This window comes from Anthonomus grandis, chromosome 7 (genome assembly GCF_022605725.1).
Source record: "Anthonomus grandis grandis chromosome 7, icAntGran1.3, whole genome shotgun sequence".
Taxonomy (NCBI): domain Eukaryota; kingdom Metazoa; phylum Arthropoda; class Insecta; order Coleoptera; family Curculionidae; genus Anthonomus; species Anthonomus grandis.
Window position 1 is genome coordinate 1,837,774 of NC_065552.1, and position 19,412 is coordinate 1,857,185.

General features: G+C 30.1%; 1 protein-coding gene across 1 annotated transcript; it reads left to right on the top strand.

Annotated features, from left to right (window-relative positions):
- The first annotated feature begins 757 nt into the window (after window positions 1–757).
- LOC126738695 (uncharacterized) lies at window positions 758–1,198 on the top strand. The gene has a single exon (XM_050444134.1). The coding sequence runs from the start codon at window positions 758–760 to the stop codon at window positions 1,196–1,198; it is 441 nt and encodes a 146-aa protein (XP_050300091.1).
- The last annotated feature ends 18,214 nt before the right edge of the window (window positions 1,199–19,412 follow it).

Here is a 19,412-nt window from a genome sequence, read left to right on the forward strand (position 1 = left end):
TTTTTCAAAGCATCTCTATTGATGATTCGGTGTCATCTACAAAGCATCTCTGGGTGTAAAAATAATGACATAAAGCTACTGTGATTAACATACCATGCTCATTTAGAAACGGAAATATTAAAAGAATGCTAAAAGGATTATCGATTGAACGACAGAAAGAAGCAGAAACTAATTTGACAGATCTCTTCTAATTCAGTGTCATCTGCAAAGTAGCACTGTCTTTTTTGGATCTTCTTGTCTAAAGAGGATCAATCAAATATCCAACAATTCCAATTATTCTTAAGAGTATCAAATGTCAAATCAAATTTTCCAGGAGGTACAAGTTCCAACCGTTCGCCTGGATTCAATTGCTTATATCATCTGCTCAAACTTCACCATTAATGATGAGGATAAGGGATGTGTAACTTTCTCTCTTTGGTCTTGAGATGAAACATAGAAGGAGTGGTTACTTGGTGTCGCCCCCTGCCTGACGAAACCCTATAAGAAAAAAGAAGACGTGATTTAAAAGAAAAAAAGGTCGAGAAAGAAGCAGAGCAGCTGATGGGTGAAGCCGGTGCTCCGGTGCACTTCCTATCGAGGCACAAAAGGCCGGAACAAGAGCGAAGCACCGAGAGTGCAGAAACAGGTGGAAATCGACCGCCAATTTCTTCGTTTCTAAACGAACTTGAGATGTCCTCTAACTTTTACGAAGAAGGGGTTTTGTGTTACCGGATGATCGTTTCCTATGGGAAACCTTTTTGGGTGTTAATGGGGAAATATGGCAGAGAAGAGGGAGAAGAGGGAGAAGAGGGAGAAGAAGGGAGAGAAGGGAGAGAAGGGAGAGAAGGGAGAGAAGGAAGAGGAAGAAAAGGAAGGAAAGGAAGGAAAGGAAGGAAAGGAAGGAAAGGAAGGAAAGGAAGGAAAGGAAGGAAAGGAAGGAAAGGAAGGAAAGGAAGGAAAGGAAGGAAAGGAAGGAAAGGAAGGAAAGGAAGGAAAGGAAGGAAAGGAAGGAAAGGAAGGAAAGGAAGGAAAGGAAGGAAAGGAAGGAAAGGAAGGAAAGGAAGGAAAGGAAGGAAAGGAAGGAAAGGAAAGAAAGGAAGGAAAGGAAGAAGAGGACAGGATAGGAGAAGAGAAATTCCGTCTAGGTAGTCAGAGTTATTTGCTCTCTCTTTCTAACAGTTGTCAAGCCAACACTTCTCTTTTTTACAAGTTGAAATGAAAAGAAGAGTAAAGGAGAGAAAATACAAATAAGTCGTTTTTTGTACAGTTCACTCAAACATTTAATACAAATTTAAGTTAAATTGTACTAAAACCTACCAGTGCTGCTTCCAGAAGCGACGTTTCCAGAAGCTACGCATCATTGTACAATTTATCCAGAAAATTGTACATTTAATTAGCGGGACATTAGTAGACTTTTTAGTAATGCAAGCCACTTTTCTTGAATACATGTTTAATACAAATTCGAATTAAAATGTACTGAAACCGACTTGAGCAAAGCAAGATGCTTCGTAAGTCGTTTTTTCTACAATTTTTTTAAATAGATTTTGAGTACTAATTTTAATTAAAATGTACTGAATCCGATCTTGTGCCTAGCCAATAACTAGGCACCATTGTACAATTTTTCTATAAAAACTGTACATTAATTTAGAAGGGCGTGAGAAGACTTCTTGGTGATGCGAGGCCTCTGGCCACGCATAAGTTGTTTTTTTTTTACATGGATTTTGCTAGATATTTTGAAATAAAATGTACTAAAATCTACTATGAACCCCCGTACATTTTTTTAAATGAATAATTAAATAGTGCATTTATACATTTTTGTATATTTTCTCGTAACAATTTTTAGTACAGATTTGCATAAAAATGTACTGAAATTAAGTAATGCGTAACCATATAGGCATAATATATATAATATAATTTTTTTTGTACATATTTTTATATAGAAATAATATTTTTAAAATTTACACGTTCTTGATTTGGCATATTCTTGCTTTAGTACATTAATTTAATAGTTGATGGTTTAATTTCAGTACAATGGTTTAATAAAGTACATCTTTACCGTACAATTTTTGAAAAACTCTACAACAATTGTAAACATATTAAATTATCAACATGTACTAAAAATGCAGTTAAGGGTGGACTAGTACATGTCTAGATTTGACAAAACTTAGATATTCAATAAAATGCACCATTAAACATAAATTTAAAAAAATATGTTAATGCAATTTTAGTACAATTGATAAAGTATTTACTTGAATTTGAATTTGACATTTAATAAATTAATGCACCCTCAAACATATATGAAAAAAAAAATGTTTTATGCGATTTTAGTACAATTAATAAAGTATACACTCAAAAACAATTCTTAAAAAAATGTACTAAAATTATAGGTGAGTGGCGATTTACATACATAAATATTTTAATTTTAGTACAATAGCTTAATAAAGTACAACATTAAATAGGTAACCTAGATTTTTGAAAAATTGTACAAGAAAAAATTTTGATATTTGAAATATTGTAAGATTGATTTCCAAAAAATTTAACTCTTGTTTTTTTAGTACATTAAACGAGGGTATGTACTAAAAATTCAGTTAAGAGTAACATAGTACTTGTGTACATTTAACAAAATTAAATATTTAATAAAATGCACTCTCAAACATACATTTTGAAAAAAAAAATAATGCAAGTTTAGTACAATTGATAAAGTACACTTTCAAAAATAGTTTTTTAAAAAATGTACTAAAACCAACGGTGAGTGGCCATTTATATACATAAATATTTTAATTTTAGTACAATAGCTCAATAAAGTACAACATTAAATATGTAACGTAGATTTTTGAAAAATTGTACAAGAACAAATTTTGATATTTGAAATATTGTAACATTGATTTCCGAAAAAATCAACGCTTGTTTTTTTAGTACATTATACGAAGTCCACAATTATTAATAAAATGCACCCTCAGACATAAATTCAAAAAAAAAATGTTTTATGCAATTTTAGTACAATTAATAAAGTATACCTTCAAAAACAGTTTTTAAAAAAATGTACTAAAAACATAGGTAAGTGTTATTTACATACATACATTTTTTAATTTTAGTACAACATTAAATATGTAATTCCTATATTTTTTAAAAATTGTACAAAAACAATTTTTGGTCATGGCTTGCAGATATATTAATTAATTATTTGATTAAATTTTTAGTACATTTAATGAATTATCCGTTAAATAGTCAGTTCTCAAAAATTGTACTAAAATCTATTTATAGGTGGCCAGTAATAATAAAGATTGATTGAATGGTATTTCCAATATTGTACTTTTTTTTAAATATGAACAATTTATAAAGCATACGCAAAAAGCATGGATTTTCAAAAAATTGTACTCGTGTACTCTTAATACATTAACCATTTTAAATATGAGTATTGAAAATTGTACTAAAAATCAATTTATGAATGGCCTGTATGGATGGACATATGGATGGACATATATAATGGACATATATTTAATAAACTTTAGACTCCTACTTCATTTAATAATGAAGCCTGAATGCACCTGAATTAAAAAAAAATGTTTTAGTACAACAGTTAGTAAATTTAATGAAGTACATCCTCAAATATATATTTTTGAAAAATTGTACTAAAATCGATATATGTTTGGCCAGATGTGCTATGTTCAAAACTTTATTAAATGTACTGAGGCTTACTGAGGCTGTGATACAAGGTTAATTAGTTGGTACAATTTTTTTTTAATTTATGCTTTAGGATGTACTTTAAAAATTGTACATAAATCATCTAATTAAAAAAAATCAGTTTATTAAATGTTCGAAAGCAAAATTGTATAAAATCAAAGAAATGTTTGCTAAATTTGAAATTTGTACTAAGAACTTATTCAAGAAAATGTACAAAAAACGAGTTATACGTGGCCAGAGGACTTGCATCATTAAGAAGTATTTTTATTTCCATCTAACTATTATAAACATTTGTAGAAACATTGTACAGTAAGTACGTAATCATTGGCCACCTACAGGTAGGTTTTAGTACATTTTAATTCAAATTTATACTAATAATCTTTCATTTTAGTCGTGGTCAAAGGCTTCTCATTAGTTAAAAGTCTCTAAGAATGCGGTTATTTAATTATTAATTGTAACTTAAAAAAAATTGTACAGTGGTACGTACACACGTCGGTTTCAGTACATTATAATTTTAATTTGTACTGAAAAAAAATTACATATAACAACTTTCTCGTGGCCACATTTAGTTTCTTCGTAGAAAATGCCAATTTAGATAAAAATGTGAAATAACGACTTGACTGGCAATAGGCCTCGCATAAGTACTTAATAACTTATGAAATGTATTTGCAAAAAACTGCTTGTGTTAACATGACATATTGTACAATCATTTGTACAATAGCCTCCCCTTTTCCCTACAATAAAAAAAAAGATCATCCAGGTGTTAGTTCTAGTAATACACACCCCAGGGCGTTAATTACCATTCATCGAAACCAATTTCGGCCGGTCATCATCATCATTATTATCAACATCGAAAGGATTGGTAAGCCACACTCCGTCGTCGTTATTCAATTATTGCGTTGTCATAACACGCTTTGTAGTTTTTCGTTCAGCTGCTCACCGAAATTATCGGTTGCAGTTTCACAATTATCGTTTAATTGGTTGTCATACGAGTGCACTTCCGTATGGTTCAATTACATTGCGTCTGATGAGAAAGAGAGAGATGAGGAACTGCAGGAAAATCCTTTGGATCAATCGATATTGGAAGCAACAAATGAACCTCTTGGTGTCCTCCAGACTCTCTTCTGGAAACGATTTCCTCGGAAAGTTAATTTCTTTCTTTTTCCAGGTAGTGAAAATTGCTTATTCCAACTATGTCTGTCTCCTTCTTTCAAGTAGTTTAAGTTTATTCTTTCGCTGCCTAATTTTATCCTTCTTCTAGTAAACTGAAACCGATCTGTGCATTGTCAAAGGCTATGCACCATTGTACAATTTTTCTATGAAAAATGTACATTTATTGGCAGGACATGGCTGCACAGTAATGCAAGGCCTCGCATGACCACTCGTAAGTCATATTTTGTACATTTTTGTTGAATAGATTTTTAGTACGAATTTGAATTAAAATGTATTGAATCTGACTTGTAGGTAGTCAAAAACTACATAATTCATCTTTTGGTACATTTTTTTAAAGTCTTTAAATTTTAATTAAAATGTACTGAAAACGACCTATGCGTAGCCAATGGTTATGCAGTACTGTCCGATTTTTAAAATTTGTAAAAAACATCTAATTAATGGAATCCTATTGGTAGACATACAATTAATTTTTGTACATTTCTCATAAGGATTAGTACAAAATTATTATTTTTTTATAAAAAAGTACTGAAATCAAGTTGTGCGTATCCTATAGACGCACGTAGTTTTTTTTTGTAATTATCATATTACGGATTTTTGTATAAAAATCTATAAGAATGTACTATTCAAAATTTAAATTTTTTTAATTTTATATAATCCTGATTTTCTTCATTTTTTATACAGATCTTTAAAGGTGAATTTTTGAAAAATCGACTATTGTACATTTAAAAAAAAAATTTTTTTTCGTTAATTACTTATTTAAATATTTCCGATTTTTTTATAATTTAATTTAAATAATCTTGAAAAAATTATTTTTGTACAATTTATAAACTACACCAGTAAGCATCAATTTTCAATTTCGTACTAGCGCACTTTTAGTACATATGGGTGTACAATAATTTATGTGTGCTCTAATACTAGTACATTTAATAAAAGTAGTTGAGTAGATTTTTAGTACAAATTTAAATTGAAATGTACTGAAACCGAGTTGTGCATGGCCAGACACTACATAAGTCGTTTATTGTACATATTTTTTGAATAGATTTTTAGTACAAATTTTAATATAAGTGTACTAAAACCAACCTTTTCTATAAAAATTGTACATTTAATTAGTGGAAAATTAGGTCTCACCTCCCATAGGTCTTTTTTTGTACAATTTCTTATACGAATTTTTGGTACAAATTCTAATTAAAATGTTATTGTCAGATACTAGGCACCACTGTACAATTCTTTGATAAAATTGTACATGTATTTATCGGGATCTTATAAGACTCCCGAATGATGTGACTTATCTTGCCACGAATACGTAATTTTTTGTAAATTTTTTTAAAAATAGAACAATAGTACAAATGTCAATTAAAATGTACCGAAACCGACCTGTGCGTTGTCAGATGATACACACCACTGTACATTCCTTCAATAAAAATTGTACAATTATTTAGGGAGATATTAAAAGACCTGTTAGTTATGCAAGGACTCTGGCCACGCATAAATCGTTTTTTGTACATTTCTGTTGAACATATTTTAAGTACAAATTTAAATGAAATTTTACTGAAACCGACTTGTGCATGACCAAACACTATATAAGTCGTTTATTGTACACATTTTTTGAATAGATTTTTAGTACAAATTTTAATTCAAGTGTACTAAAACCAGCCTTTTCTATAAAAATTGTACATTTAATTAGTGGAAAATTAGATTTCTTTTTAGTAATACGAGGCTTCTGGCCACCCAAGTCTTTTTTTGTACAATTTCTTATACGAATTTTTAATACAAATTCTTATTAAAATGTACTGAAATTGATCTATGCCTTGTCAGATATTTCGCACCACTGTACAATTCTTCGATAAAAATTGTACATTTATTTAATGGGATCTTACAAGATTCCTGAATGATGTGAGTTGTCTGGGCACGAATACGTACTTTCTTGTACATTTTAAATAAAATAGATTAACACTATAAATTTCAATTAAAATGTACTGAAACCGAACTGTGCGTTGTCAGATGACGGACCACTGTACATTCCTTCAATAAAAATTGTACATTTATTTCTGGAGATATTAGAAGAGTTCTTAGTTATGCGAGAACTTAGGCCACCCATAAATCGTTTTTTGTACATTTCTTTTGAACACATTTTAAGTACAAATTTTGATTAAGTTTAACAGAAACCGACTTGTGCATGACCAGACGCAACATTAGTCGTTTATTGTACAAATTTTTTGAATAGACTTTTAGTACAAATTTTAATTCAAGTGTACTAAAAACAACCTTTTCTATAAAAATTGTACATTAAGTTAGTGGAAAATTAGATTTCTTTTTAGTAATACTAGGCTTCTGGCCACCCATAACTCGTTTTTTGTACATTTTTTTATGCGGATTTTTAGTACAAATTATAATTAAAATGTACTGAAATTAACCTATACGTTGACAGGACAGATACTACGTACCACTGTACAATTCTTCGATAACAATTGTACATTTATTTAACGGGATCTTACAAGACTCCTGAATGATGTGACTTGTCTTGCCATCGATACGTAATTTTTTGTACATTTTTTCATAAATAGAATAATAGTACAAATTTGAATTAAAATGTATCAAAATCGACCTGTGCGTTTTCAGATGATACGCATCACTGTACATTCCTTCAATAAAAATTGTACATTTAATTAGTGGAAAATTAGATTTCTTTTTAGTAATGCGAGGCTTATGGCCACCCATAACTCGTTTTTTGTATATTTTCTTATATGAATTTTTAGTACATATTTAAATTATTAAAATGTACTGAAACCGACAAGTGCGTTGCCAAAAACTGCTTAAGTCTATTTTTTTGTACAAATTTGTCTTAAATATATTTTTAGTATAAATTGGAATTAATATGTACTGAAACCGACTTGTGCGAGACCAGAACCTACGCGTTACTGTACAATTTTTCTATAAAAATTGTACATTAAATTAGAGGGACGAGAAAACTTTTTAGTGGTTACGCGATAAGAGGCCTCGCATAAGTCGTTTTTTGTACAATTTCTTGATAGATTTTTAGTACAAATTTTAATTAAATTGTACAGAAAATACATAATTTGCTTTTTTTTTGTACATTTTTTTGATAGATTTTTAATGAAAATTTCAATTAAAGTATGCTGAAATCGACCTATATATAGCCAATGACTTACGCAGCACTAAATTCTTCATCTTCTTCATTTTCTTCATCTTCTTCATCTTCTTCATCTTCTTCATCTTCTTCATCTTCTTCATCTTCTTCATCTTCTTCATCTTCTTCATCTTCTTCATCTTCTTCATCTTCTTCATCTTCTTCATCTTCTTCATCTTCTTCATCTTCTTCATCTTCTTCATCTTCTTCATCTTCTTTATCTTCATTTTTATCTAAATCTAAATCCTTTTTTTTTATCTACTTATTTTTTTGTGTACGACTTCAACTGCCTGGAATAATTCTTGTTTTAATTTCATCCTTGTTCCAGGCAGTTGAATGTTGAATCTAGAACGATCCAAGGAAATCCATGAAAATTCAAAACAGTTCGACCTTCACCTCATCCAGTAAAACACTGGAAAGCCTAGTTAGTAAATCACTTCAACTGCCTAGAATAATTTATGTTTTAGTTATGTTCTCCTTCCAGTTGAATAAACTTCTATTTTCTTCTTCTCCTTCATTTTCTTAATCTTCTTTACCTTCTTCAACTTCTCGACTTTCATTTCCATCTTTATCTAAATCATCTTCTTCACCTTCTTCAAATTGTTCATCTTCATCCTTAACTAAATTTTCTCTTTTTCATTCCTTATCTTCTTTTTTTTTTATGTAAATGACTTCAACTGCCTGGAATAATTCTTGTTTTAATTATGTTCTTCTTCCAAGCAGTTGAAATAACTTCTATCTTCTTCGTCTTCTTTATCTTCTTCATTTTCTTAATCTTTTTTATCTTTCTCACCTTCCTTACCTTCTTCAATTTCTTGCCTTTCATCTTTATCTTTAAGTCTTTTCAAATGACTTCAAACTGAAATATCTCGCTAATGAAAGGAGATACCTATATAGTGTTTGGGCTCATTTTATTCAGAAAATGTTTGTCTATTTAATGACATGATAATTTTTCAAATAATTTGCTTGCGATTTTCTCCCATATGCCTAGAACCTAACTGGAATTTCCTTCGGAAGCTCTTATTGCAAGCTATTGGCGATCTTTCACTCCTATTTGACGGAATGATGCGAGATAAGCAAAATATCTAAGACGATCTTTCAAGAAAGAGTTTCTTCTATTCTATCTCACTTTATTCACTTCAGTTTTTAGTCAAGATCAACGGTTAAAAAAGAAGTAGATCCTTGATCTTCTTTGCACGTCTGAATATGGTCAATCTAATCCTCTTATTCCACAGAGTTAAAATAACTTCCATTAACTATTTCTGTCTTCTTTTATCAGGTAGTGGAAGCCATTGAAGACAGTTGGAAATGACTTCAACTGCCTGGAATGATTTTTGTTTCATTCTTCTTTCTTTACACGTTAATTGTAAAAAGATCCAAAATTTCCTAAGTTTCTTGGATTCAACTGGAGATTACTTTAGACATCTGAAGTAGATCAATCAACATCACCATTTCCTAAAGAACCAGATGCCTTCTTAGCACCATTTCTTCAGCTGCTTCCATCTTCATCTCTTTCTCAGTATCACCTAAGAACACTATTAAACTTCCTGTTGTTTCGGTGGGATGACCTAGGCCTGTCTGCACGTCATAACCACATTAAAATCCTTAACAATGATTGTCTTTATGCTCGTTAAGCTGGTTAAAAACGATTTTCTGTTCACGTGGATTGATAACTCGGTTGACAAGTAAACCGCAGAGCAAAACAGTTCGTCAACCATGACGGGTGTGTTGTATGTGTTGTGTGCGTTATGGGTTTATGGTAAAGTTGATTTTCAACGGTCGCAGACCAGCCATGTGTGTCCTGACCCATTATACCGGTAATTCACATCCTGTCTAGTGAAACGACCGTTTGGAAGGTACTGATTTATAGGAATAAACCGAGAGAATTAATTGATTTGCGGTTGAAGAATATTCTATATAGAGTTGAGAAGATTCTATAAATGTCTCTAAATGTATTTTGAGGAGAAGCTTCTAAGATCTAAAGTACTGAAGTTCAGAAGGTATAGGCAATATAGGAAACTCAGGCTGATGAAGTAGACCAATGATCTGCTCGTTTTCTCTTTCTACTGCATCAGATGAAGAAGGAAGTTCAGCCTCTGGTCATCTGCTTATTTCAACTTTGACTTCTCCAGATTCAAACCCAACTGAACTGAATCAAATACTGCCATGGAAGCCGACCAATTCTGACGTAGTTTTTGAATTGGACTTTGATTACATTTCCTGGATCTTTTCAGAATTAACACGGACAGAATTTTGACTGCTTCAAAAAAGAATAAAACAATCATTATTCCAGGCAGTTGAACCAGTTTACAACTGTCTTCAATGACGTCTACTACCTGAAAAAAGAAGACAGAAATAGTTGATGGAAGCTATTTCAACTGCCTGGAAGAAGAAGACGAAGAAGAAGATCATTTGTTTGGATCCAGAGGAATCCTCTGGATTGACCAAATTCTGACGTCAAAACTTGCAAAGAAGATCAACGATCTCCCTATTTTCTAAACCCAATTACCGACTAAGAACCGAGTGAATATAGTGTTTCTTTAAAGACTTCTTAAGGGTGCGAGGCCTCTAGCCACGCATAAGAGATTTCTTGTACATTTTCTTACATAAAATTTCAGTACAAATTTTATAAATACTTTCTGAAGTCATTGTACATTTTTTTAATAAAAAAAACCTATTAAATCATTTGTATATTTAATTTTATGGATTTTTAGGACAAATTTTATAAATATTTTTTGAAGTCACTGTATGTACAATTTTCTAATAATAAATGTACATTTATTTACAGGCCTCTTAAAAGACTTTTTGTAAAATTTCTTAAGAATCTTACAAAAACTTGTACATTTACTGACATGGAATTTTAGTACAAATTAAATAAATATGTTTTGAAATAACTGTACAATTTTTTGATAAAAAATGTACATTTAATTTAAAGGATCTAAAAAAGACTTCTTAGTGATGCGAGGCCTCTGGCCACGCATAGGGGATTTTTTGTACATTTGATTATACATGTAGATTTTTAGTACAATTTCTTGCAAAAGAATGTACTAAATTATACATACAAAATTAATTTTTTTGTAACTATCCTTGTATAAATCTTAGTATACATTTTCAAAAATTTAGTTCTTTTTTCCATAGTTTCGATGCTTTTGATTTTACATGATCCGATCTTAGTACATTTAATAAAAAGCCCGCTTGACATAAATTGTACTAAAATAAACCATGAGCGACCACATGAATTTCGGCTATAGGGTCTTAGTACATTTCAAGAACGTAAGCATGTATTTTTTAAATATAGTACACCTTCGAATCTAGATTTCTTCTTGTACAAATTTTTACCTAATACGAAATTGTACAAAAAATGACGAGGTTAATTTCTTACTGATGTGAGGCCATACATAAGTCGTTTTTGTGTGCATTTTTTCATGTGGAGTTTCAGTACAAATGTGTATATAGAAATGTACTAAAATCAGCTTGCATGTTCCCTAAACCTACTTACCATTTTTATGTATATAGAGAGAAAAAAAAGAGAGACAATATCAAGAAAAGTATTATTTTAGTACAATTTCGATACATGTCAACCCTAAATATTTACTCTTAAAAATGTACAATAACGATATGTTAAATGTATGTTTTTCTAAAACATTTTTGTAGTGCGTGGCGTTTGGTCATGTACAATTTTTTATTAAAATGTACTTTTTTTTTAATATTACCATATTTTTAATTTAAAAAATATTTAATAAAGTGTCTCGCTCTTAAATATTAATTTTTGAAAAATTGTACTAAAATCTCCTTTAACTTGTGAAATTGTACAAGAAACATATTTAAAATATTCCAATTTTAGTACATTTAATACTTATGCAACCTCAAACAAGGATTTTTTGGAAAATTGTACAAGAGTCAAATAAATTAATACTTAGAAAATTATCATTTCATTAAAGAGGCAAAAATTTACTAAATTTCTGGATAAATATACGATGTGTGCTATTTCTATAATCTGGAAAATATTCTACATTGATCAGTTCCAATGAAGGTTTTTTCAAAAAAAAAAATTTTAACATTTTCAAAAGCATATTGTGGATTTCCTTGGATCGTTCCAGAATCTAAAGGTGATGACCACGAAGAAGATGAAAAAGATGAAGAAGTTGAAGAAGATGAAGAAGATGAAGAAGATGAAGAAGATAAAGAAGATGAAGGAGATGAAGAAGATGAAGAAGATGAAGAAGATGAAGAAGATGAAGAAGATGATGAAAATAAACAAGATTAAGAAAGTCATTTCAATTGCCTGGAAGAATGAAACAATTGGACTCTAGTGACTGACAAAACTAAAGCTAATAGTCTCAACTGCCAGGAATAAAAATATCCGTTTCTCTTAAAGGAATAAACTATGAATATCTGGAAGAAAAAATCACCATGACATAAGGAGTCCAAACACTAAAACAACTAAGCTCCATGGATTTTAAAGTCTGGATGTCCAGTTTCCCATGAAATCTAAGAAAATAATTACATCATAAGTCCTCGTGCCACCTCCAGTTTCATCAACTATTTAGGCTTTCCAGTATTCTTTTTGGTTAAGAGTGAGGTCGAACTGTTTTGACTTTCTTTGTTCTTGAATCGTTCCAGAATTAACAGTCAATTGCCTGGAAGAAAAGAATATCCCAGGCAGTTGACATCATTTACAAAAGAAAAATAAGAAGAAAAAGGAGAAGATTCACATGAAAATGAAGATGAAGGTAACTATGAAGAAGATAAGGAAGATAAAGAAAAAGATGAAAATGTTGAAAAAAATGAAGTTGATGAAGATAATGAAAAGGAAGAAGAAAATTAAGGCGGCAAAAAGCATAAAAAAAGAAGAAGATAAAAGTAATTTCAGCTGCCTGGAAGAAGGACAACGTTAAAAGAAAAATTATTTCAGGCAGTTGAAGTCATTTTTAAAATATAAAGAAGATGAATAAAATAAAAAAGATGCAGAAAATGAGGGTGACAATGAGCATAGAGAAGAAGATAGACATAATTTCAACTGTCTTGAAGAAAACCATAATTAAAACGAAAATTATTCCAGGCAGTTGAACAAAAAAATTTAGGAACAAGAAGAAGAATACGAGGACAAAGAAAAAGAAAAGACAGAAAAAGAAGAAGAAGAAGAAGAAATAGAAAATTCACATAATAACATTATCTATATACCTCAGAACAGTGAAAGAAACTATAATCTTCGACGAAGACGATGAACGATGGAAAAAAAGGTATAAGTCATTTCAACTCCCTGGAAGAAACAAATAATGCCTTTAATTGCTTAATAAAAAAAGACAGAAATAGAAGCAATTTCAGTTGAAGATAGAGAAGGAGAAGAAGACGAAGTAGAAGATTTCAATTTATACTCAAATAACAATACTTTCTGAGAATATGATAATGATGATGATGATGATGATGATGGAGGGCTTGCCTGGAAGAAAAAAAATTTGCGCATATTTGCTTGATAAAATAAAGATAGAAATAGAAGCTTTTTCAACTGAAGAAGAAGAATAATCAAGTCCAGAATCTCAAAAAGTAATTGGAATATTTTCATGAAACAAAAAATATAGTATTCACAAGAATATTCTTAACGAATATTATTAATAAAATAAGCCAGTTTAGGCAAAAACTTTGAAGATATTAACCATTTAAAGTAGTGGTGTCCAAGAAGATGGTTTGACCTTCAAGGTCACCACTCACTTCAAAGTCCAAAATCTCAAGGACTAGTTGGAATATTTTGATGAAACAAAATAATATGATATTCACAAGAATATTCTTAGTAAATATTATTGATATTACAAGCCAGTTTTGGTGAAAATTTAAAAGATATCCACCGTTTTAAATTGTGGTGCCCAAAAAGAAGGTTTGACTTTCAAGGTGACCACTCACTTCAAAGTCCAAAATCTCAAAAACTAACTAGAATATTTTTATGAAACAGAAAGTATAATATTCACAAGAATATCCCTAGTGAACTATATTGACAATTAAAGCCATTTTAGCTAAAATTTTTAAAGATATTGATTGTTTTAAGTAGTGTTGGCAAAAGCGAACTTTTGATCTTCAAAGTGACTACTCACTTTAAAGTCCAAAATCTCAAAAACTAATCGGAATATTTTTATGAAACAAAAAGTATAATATTCACAAGAATATTCTTAATGAATTATATTAACAATTAAAGCCAGTCTAGCTAAAATTTTTAAAGATATTGATCGTTTTAAGTAGTGTTAGCAAAGGAGAACTTTTGATCTTCAAAGTGACTACTCACTTTAAAGTCCAAAATCTCAAAAACTAATCGGAATATTTTTACGAAACAAAAAGTATAATATTCACAAGAATATTCTTAATGAATTATATTAACAATTAAAGTCAGTTTAGCTAAAATTTTTAAAGATATTGATCGTTTTAAGTAGTGTTAGCAAAGGAGAACTTTTGATCTTCAAAGTGACTACTCACTTCAAAGCTCAAAATCTCAAAAACTAATTGGAATATTTTTATGAAACAAAAAGTATAATATTCACAAGAATATTCCTAGTGAACTATATTGACAATTAAAGCCATTTTAGCTAAAATTTTTAAAGATATTGATTGTTTTAAGTAGTGTTGGCAAAAGCGAACTTTTGATCTTCAAAGTGACTACTCACTTTAAAGTCCAAAATCTCAAAAACTACTCGGAATATTTTTACGAAACAAAAAGTATAATATTCACAAGAATATTCTTAATGAATTATATTAACAATTAAAGTCAGTTTAGCTAAAATTTTTAGAGATATTAATCGTTTTAAGTAGTGTTAGCAAAGGAGAACTTTTGATCTTCAAAGTGACTACTCACTTTAAAGTCCAAAATCTCAAAAACTAATCGGAATATTTTTACGAAACAAAAAGTATAATATTCACAAGAATATTCCTAGTGAACTATATTGACAATTAAAGCCATTTTAGCTAAAATTTTTAAAGATATTGATTGTTTTAAGTAGTGTTGGCAAAAGCGAACTTTTGATCTTCAAAGTGACTACTCACTTTAAAGTCCAAAATCTCAAAAACTACTCGGAATATTTTTACGAAACAAAAAGTATAATATTCACAAGAATATTCTTAATGAATTATATTAACAATTAAAGTCAGTCTAGCTAAAATTTTTAAAGATATTGATCGTTTTAAGTAGTGTTAGCAAAGGAGAACTTTTGATCTTCAAAGTGACTACTCACTTTAAAGTCCAAAATCTCAAAAACTAATCGGAATATTTTTACGAAACAAAAAGTATAATATTCACAAGAATATTCTTAATGAATTATAATAACAATTAAAATCAGTTTAGCTAAAATTTTTAGAGATATTAATCGTTTTAAGTAGTGTTAGCAAAGGAGAACTTTTGATCTTCAAAGTGACTACTCACTTCAAAGCTCAAAATCTCAAAAACTAATTGGAATATTTTTATGAAACAAAAAGTATAATATTCACAAGATTATTCTTAATGAATTATATTAACAATTAAAGTCAGTTTAGCTAAAATTTTTAGAGATATTAATCGTTTTAAGTAGTGTTAGCAAAGGAGAACTTTTGATCTTCAAAGTGACTACTCACTTTAAAGTCCAAAATCTCAAAAACTAATCGGAATATTTTTACGAAACAAAAAGTATAATATTCACAAGAATATTCTTAATGAATTATATTAACAATTAAAGTCAGTCTAGCTAAAATTTTTAAAGATATTAATCGTTTTAAGTAGTGTTAGCAAAGGAGATTTTTTGATCTTCAAAGTGACTACTCACTTCAAAGCTCAAAATCTCAAAAACTAACTAGAATATTTTTATGAAACAGAAAGTATAATATTCACAAGAATATCCCTAGTGAACTATATTGACAATTAAAGCCATTTTAGCTAAAATTTTTAAAGATATTGATTGTTTTAAGTAGTGTTGGCAAAAGCGAACTTTTGATCTTCAAAGTGACTACTCACTTTAAAGTCCAAAATCTCAAAAACTAATCGGAATATTTTTATGAAACAAAAAGTATAATATTCACAAGAATATTCTTAATGAATTATATTAACAATTAAAGCCAGTCTAGCTAAAATTTTTAAAGATATTGATTGTTTTAAGTAGTGTTGGCAAAAGCGAACTTTCGATCTTCAAAGTGACTACTCACTTTAAAGTCCAAAATCTCAAAAACTAATCGGAATATTTTTACGAAACAAAAAGTATAATATTCACAATAATACTTCTAACAATATATTAACAATATAAGCCAGTTTAACTAAAAATTCTAGAGATATCAACCGTTTTATGTAGTGGTGCTTAAAAAGAACTTTTGACCTCCAAGGTGACCACTCACTTCAAATTCAAAAATCTCAAAAACTAATAGAAATATTCTAATGAAAAAAAAGTATTACATTCAAAACAATATTCTATAGAAATAATAAAAGTAGTGCAAGTCAGTCAAAGCATGATTAGCAGAGATATGGGTCTCTGTAAGTAGGGCGAAAGCGTTATATTTCCTTAAAAAGATTCCCAGTAATTAAAATTTACATTGAACCCCAAATGTTTAACCCACATTAAACCATTCGTTCCCATGTTCCATTTCACTCTCTCTCCCTTGATCCAATTATATCACTTCCTTAATTTATAATGCGCTTAGTGACCATTTCAACCTGTTTCATACAAACTGATGGGTCTGCTGTCCTCTCTTCCATATAAACAATGTTAATTTATGTTCATAAATTTTCGGTGGCGTTTTGCTAGAATTACGTGGGAACCATTTCGTTAAATAATGTTTTGTTCTTTTTTCTCTTTGTCCCACTTATAGCAGCATAAATAAAACGAATAGTGGTACACCACTGTTTTTGGCGGGATAAAGATTTAAATAAGCACCCTCAGACCGGACCGAAAACCTTGAAAGAGAAACAGCTGATTTCGGAGTATGGGTGAGGTAGGTAGTACCTTGAGGTACCAGTCGGCGTCGCACACCTGTCTGTTAAATGCCACAAAAGAATACAACTGTTTCTTTAAAATTCGGGGAAAAGGGTCGATGTAAATCCCTTTAATATTTAAAGGGCAGAACGGGGGTGCGTTGGTTTAATTTTTCAGATTATCATGATTTACATGTTAAGTCAATGTAACATGTTCTATAAATGGTCTCGGAAGGTGCTTGCTTAAGGCAGATTAAAGTTCTTTTTTAATGCTCTGAAGTATGTGATGATAAGTATCATTCGTCTTCAGTTTTTCAATTAATGTTTAATCTCTTGCAGGCATTTGGATCATGATTTATATCTTCCAGGAATTACACAATTTTTTTTTCCAGGAATTACACAATTTCATCTCTTCCAGGGTTTTTCACTTGATTCCATGTTTCGAGTAATTTTTTTGCTCTTCAAGGCTTTTGGCTTGCAGTCCCTTTAAAGGCCAAACCTTCTCCTTAGACATTACTACTTAAAATAGTCGATATCTCTAGATTTGTTGATTAAACTAGCGTAAGTTGTTAATAATATATATTAGAAATATTGCTGTGAATATTCTACTTTTTGTTTCATTAAAATATTCCAATTAGTTTTTGAGATATTGGACTTTGAAGTGAGTAGTCACTTTGAAGATCAAACGTTTACTTTGGACACTACTACTTAAAATCGTCGATAGCTCTAAAGTTTTTAGTTAAACGGGCTCATATTGTTAAAAGTATTAATTAAGAATGTTCCGGTGAATATTACACTTTTTGTTTCATAAAAATATTGCAATTAGTTTTTGAGATATTGGACTTTGAAGTTAGTGGTCACTGGAAAGACCAAACGTTCTTTTTGGGCACCACTACATAAAATGGTTGATATCTCTAAAATTTCTAGCTGAATTCGCCAATATTATTAATAATGTTTATTGAAAATATCCTAGTGAATGCTAACATTTTTATTTCATTAAAATATTCCTATTAGTTTTTAATATATTAGACTTTGAAGTGAGTGGTCACTTTGAAGATCAAACGTTCTTTTTGGGCACCACTACTTAAAATTGTCGATATCTCTGAAATTTTTAATTAAATTGGGTTATGTTATAAATAATATTTGTTGGATATATCATAATGAATATAAAACTTTTATTTCATGAAAATATTCCAGTTAGTTTTTTAGATATTGGACTTTGAAGTGAGTGGTCACTTTAAAAACCAACAGTTCATTTTGGACACCACTACGTAAAACGGTTGATATCTCTAAAATTTCTGCATGAATTGCTTATATTATTAATAATATTTATTAAGAATATCCTTGCGAATATTAAACTTTTTATTTTATGAAAATATTCCAGTTAATTTTTGAGATATTGGCGTTTGAAGGGAGTTGACACTTTAATGACCAAACGCTCTTTTTGGGCACCATTACTTAAAATAGTGGATATCTCTAAAGTTTTTGCCTAAATTGACTTATGTTATTAATAATATGTATTGAAAATATCCCTGTGAATATTAAACTTTTTATTTCATGAATATACTCCAATTATTTTTTGAGATATTGAATTTTGAAGTGAGTGATCACCCTGAAGGTCAAAAGTTCTTCTTGGACGCCACTACTTTAAAAGTCCGATATCTTAGCAATTATTACCTTGACTGGTTTGGACACTGAACAAATATTCTAAAGAATATTCTTATGAATATTCTAATTTTTGTTTCATAAGAATATTCCAATTACTTTTTGATATTTCGGACTTTGAAGTGAGTAGTCACTTTGAAGACCAAACGTTCTCCTTGGGCACCACTACCTAAAAAGCCAGATATCTAAGCAATTATTACCTTGACTAATTTAGACCCTGTATAACTATTGTAAAGAATATTCTTCTGAATATTCTAATTTTTGTTTCATAAGAATATTCCAATTAGTTTTTTAGATTTTGAACTTTGAAGTGAGTGGTCACCTTGCAAATCAACTAACTCATAACTAGATACAAAATAATCCAAATTTTCCAAAACCACGGTGAAAACTGGAAAAAATGATGGTGAAGCAAACTTGGAAAAAACCAATATTTTTCAAAACTGTATTCCTGGAGAGCCTGGAAATATTTCCAGATTTTCCAAAAATTATGGTTCTCGAGAAAATTCAAATCAAAGAGGTTCAGGGAAGTTGGGTTAGGTATTAGGGGATGTAGATAAGCCTAAAATATCAGTGTCTTTTTACCTAAGTACGCCAACCATCAACATAAGGTGGAGCAAAAAATTCCCGCCAAATTCACCCCCCTTATTAGCACCTTACCCAAAACACATTTTCAGTGGGACACGCAGGATACGACGGGGCAAAAGATCATTTTACTCCCCCAAAACGCGTCTCATCTCGATCAATCAGCGATTTGATCCGAAGCCAGATGTGCCTGTATCCGATCTCGGTGTCTGGTTTCCGTCCGCTTTTCACCCCCAAACGTTTTGTACCTTCTGTTTTTAGTTT

Bases quoted from the DNA above. Each gene is read 5' to 3' on its own strand.
- LOC126738695 (XM_050444134.1), top strand. From the start codon at position 758: ATGGCAGAGAAGAGGGAGAAGAGGGAGAAGAGGGAGAAGAAGGGAGAG.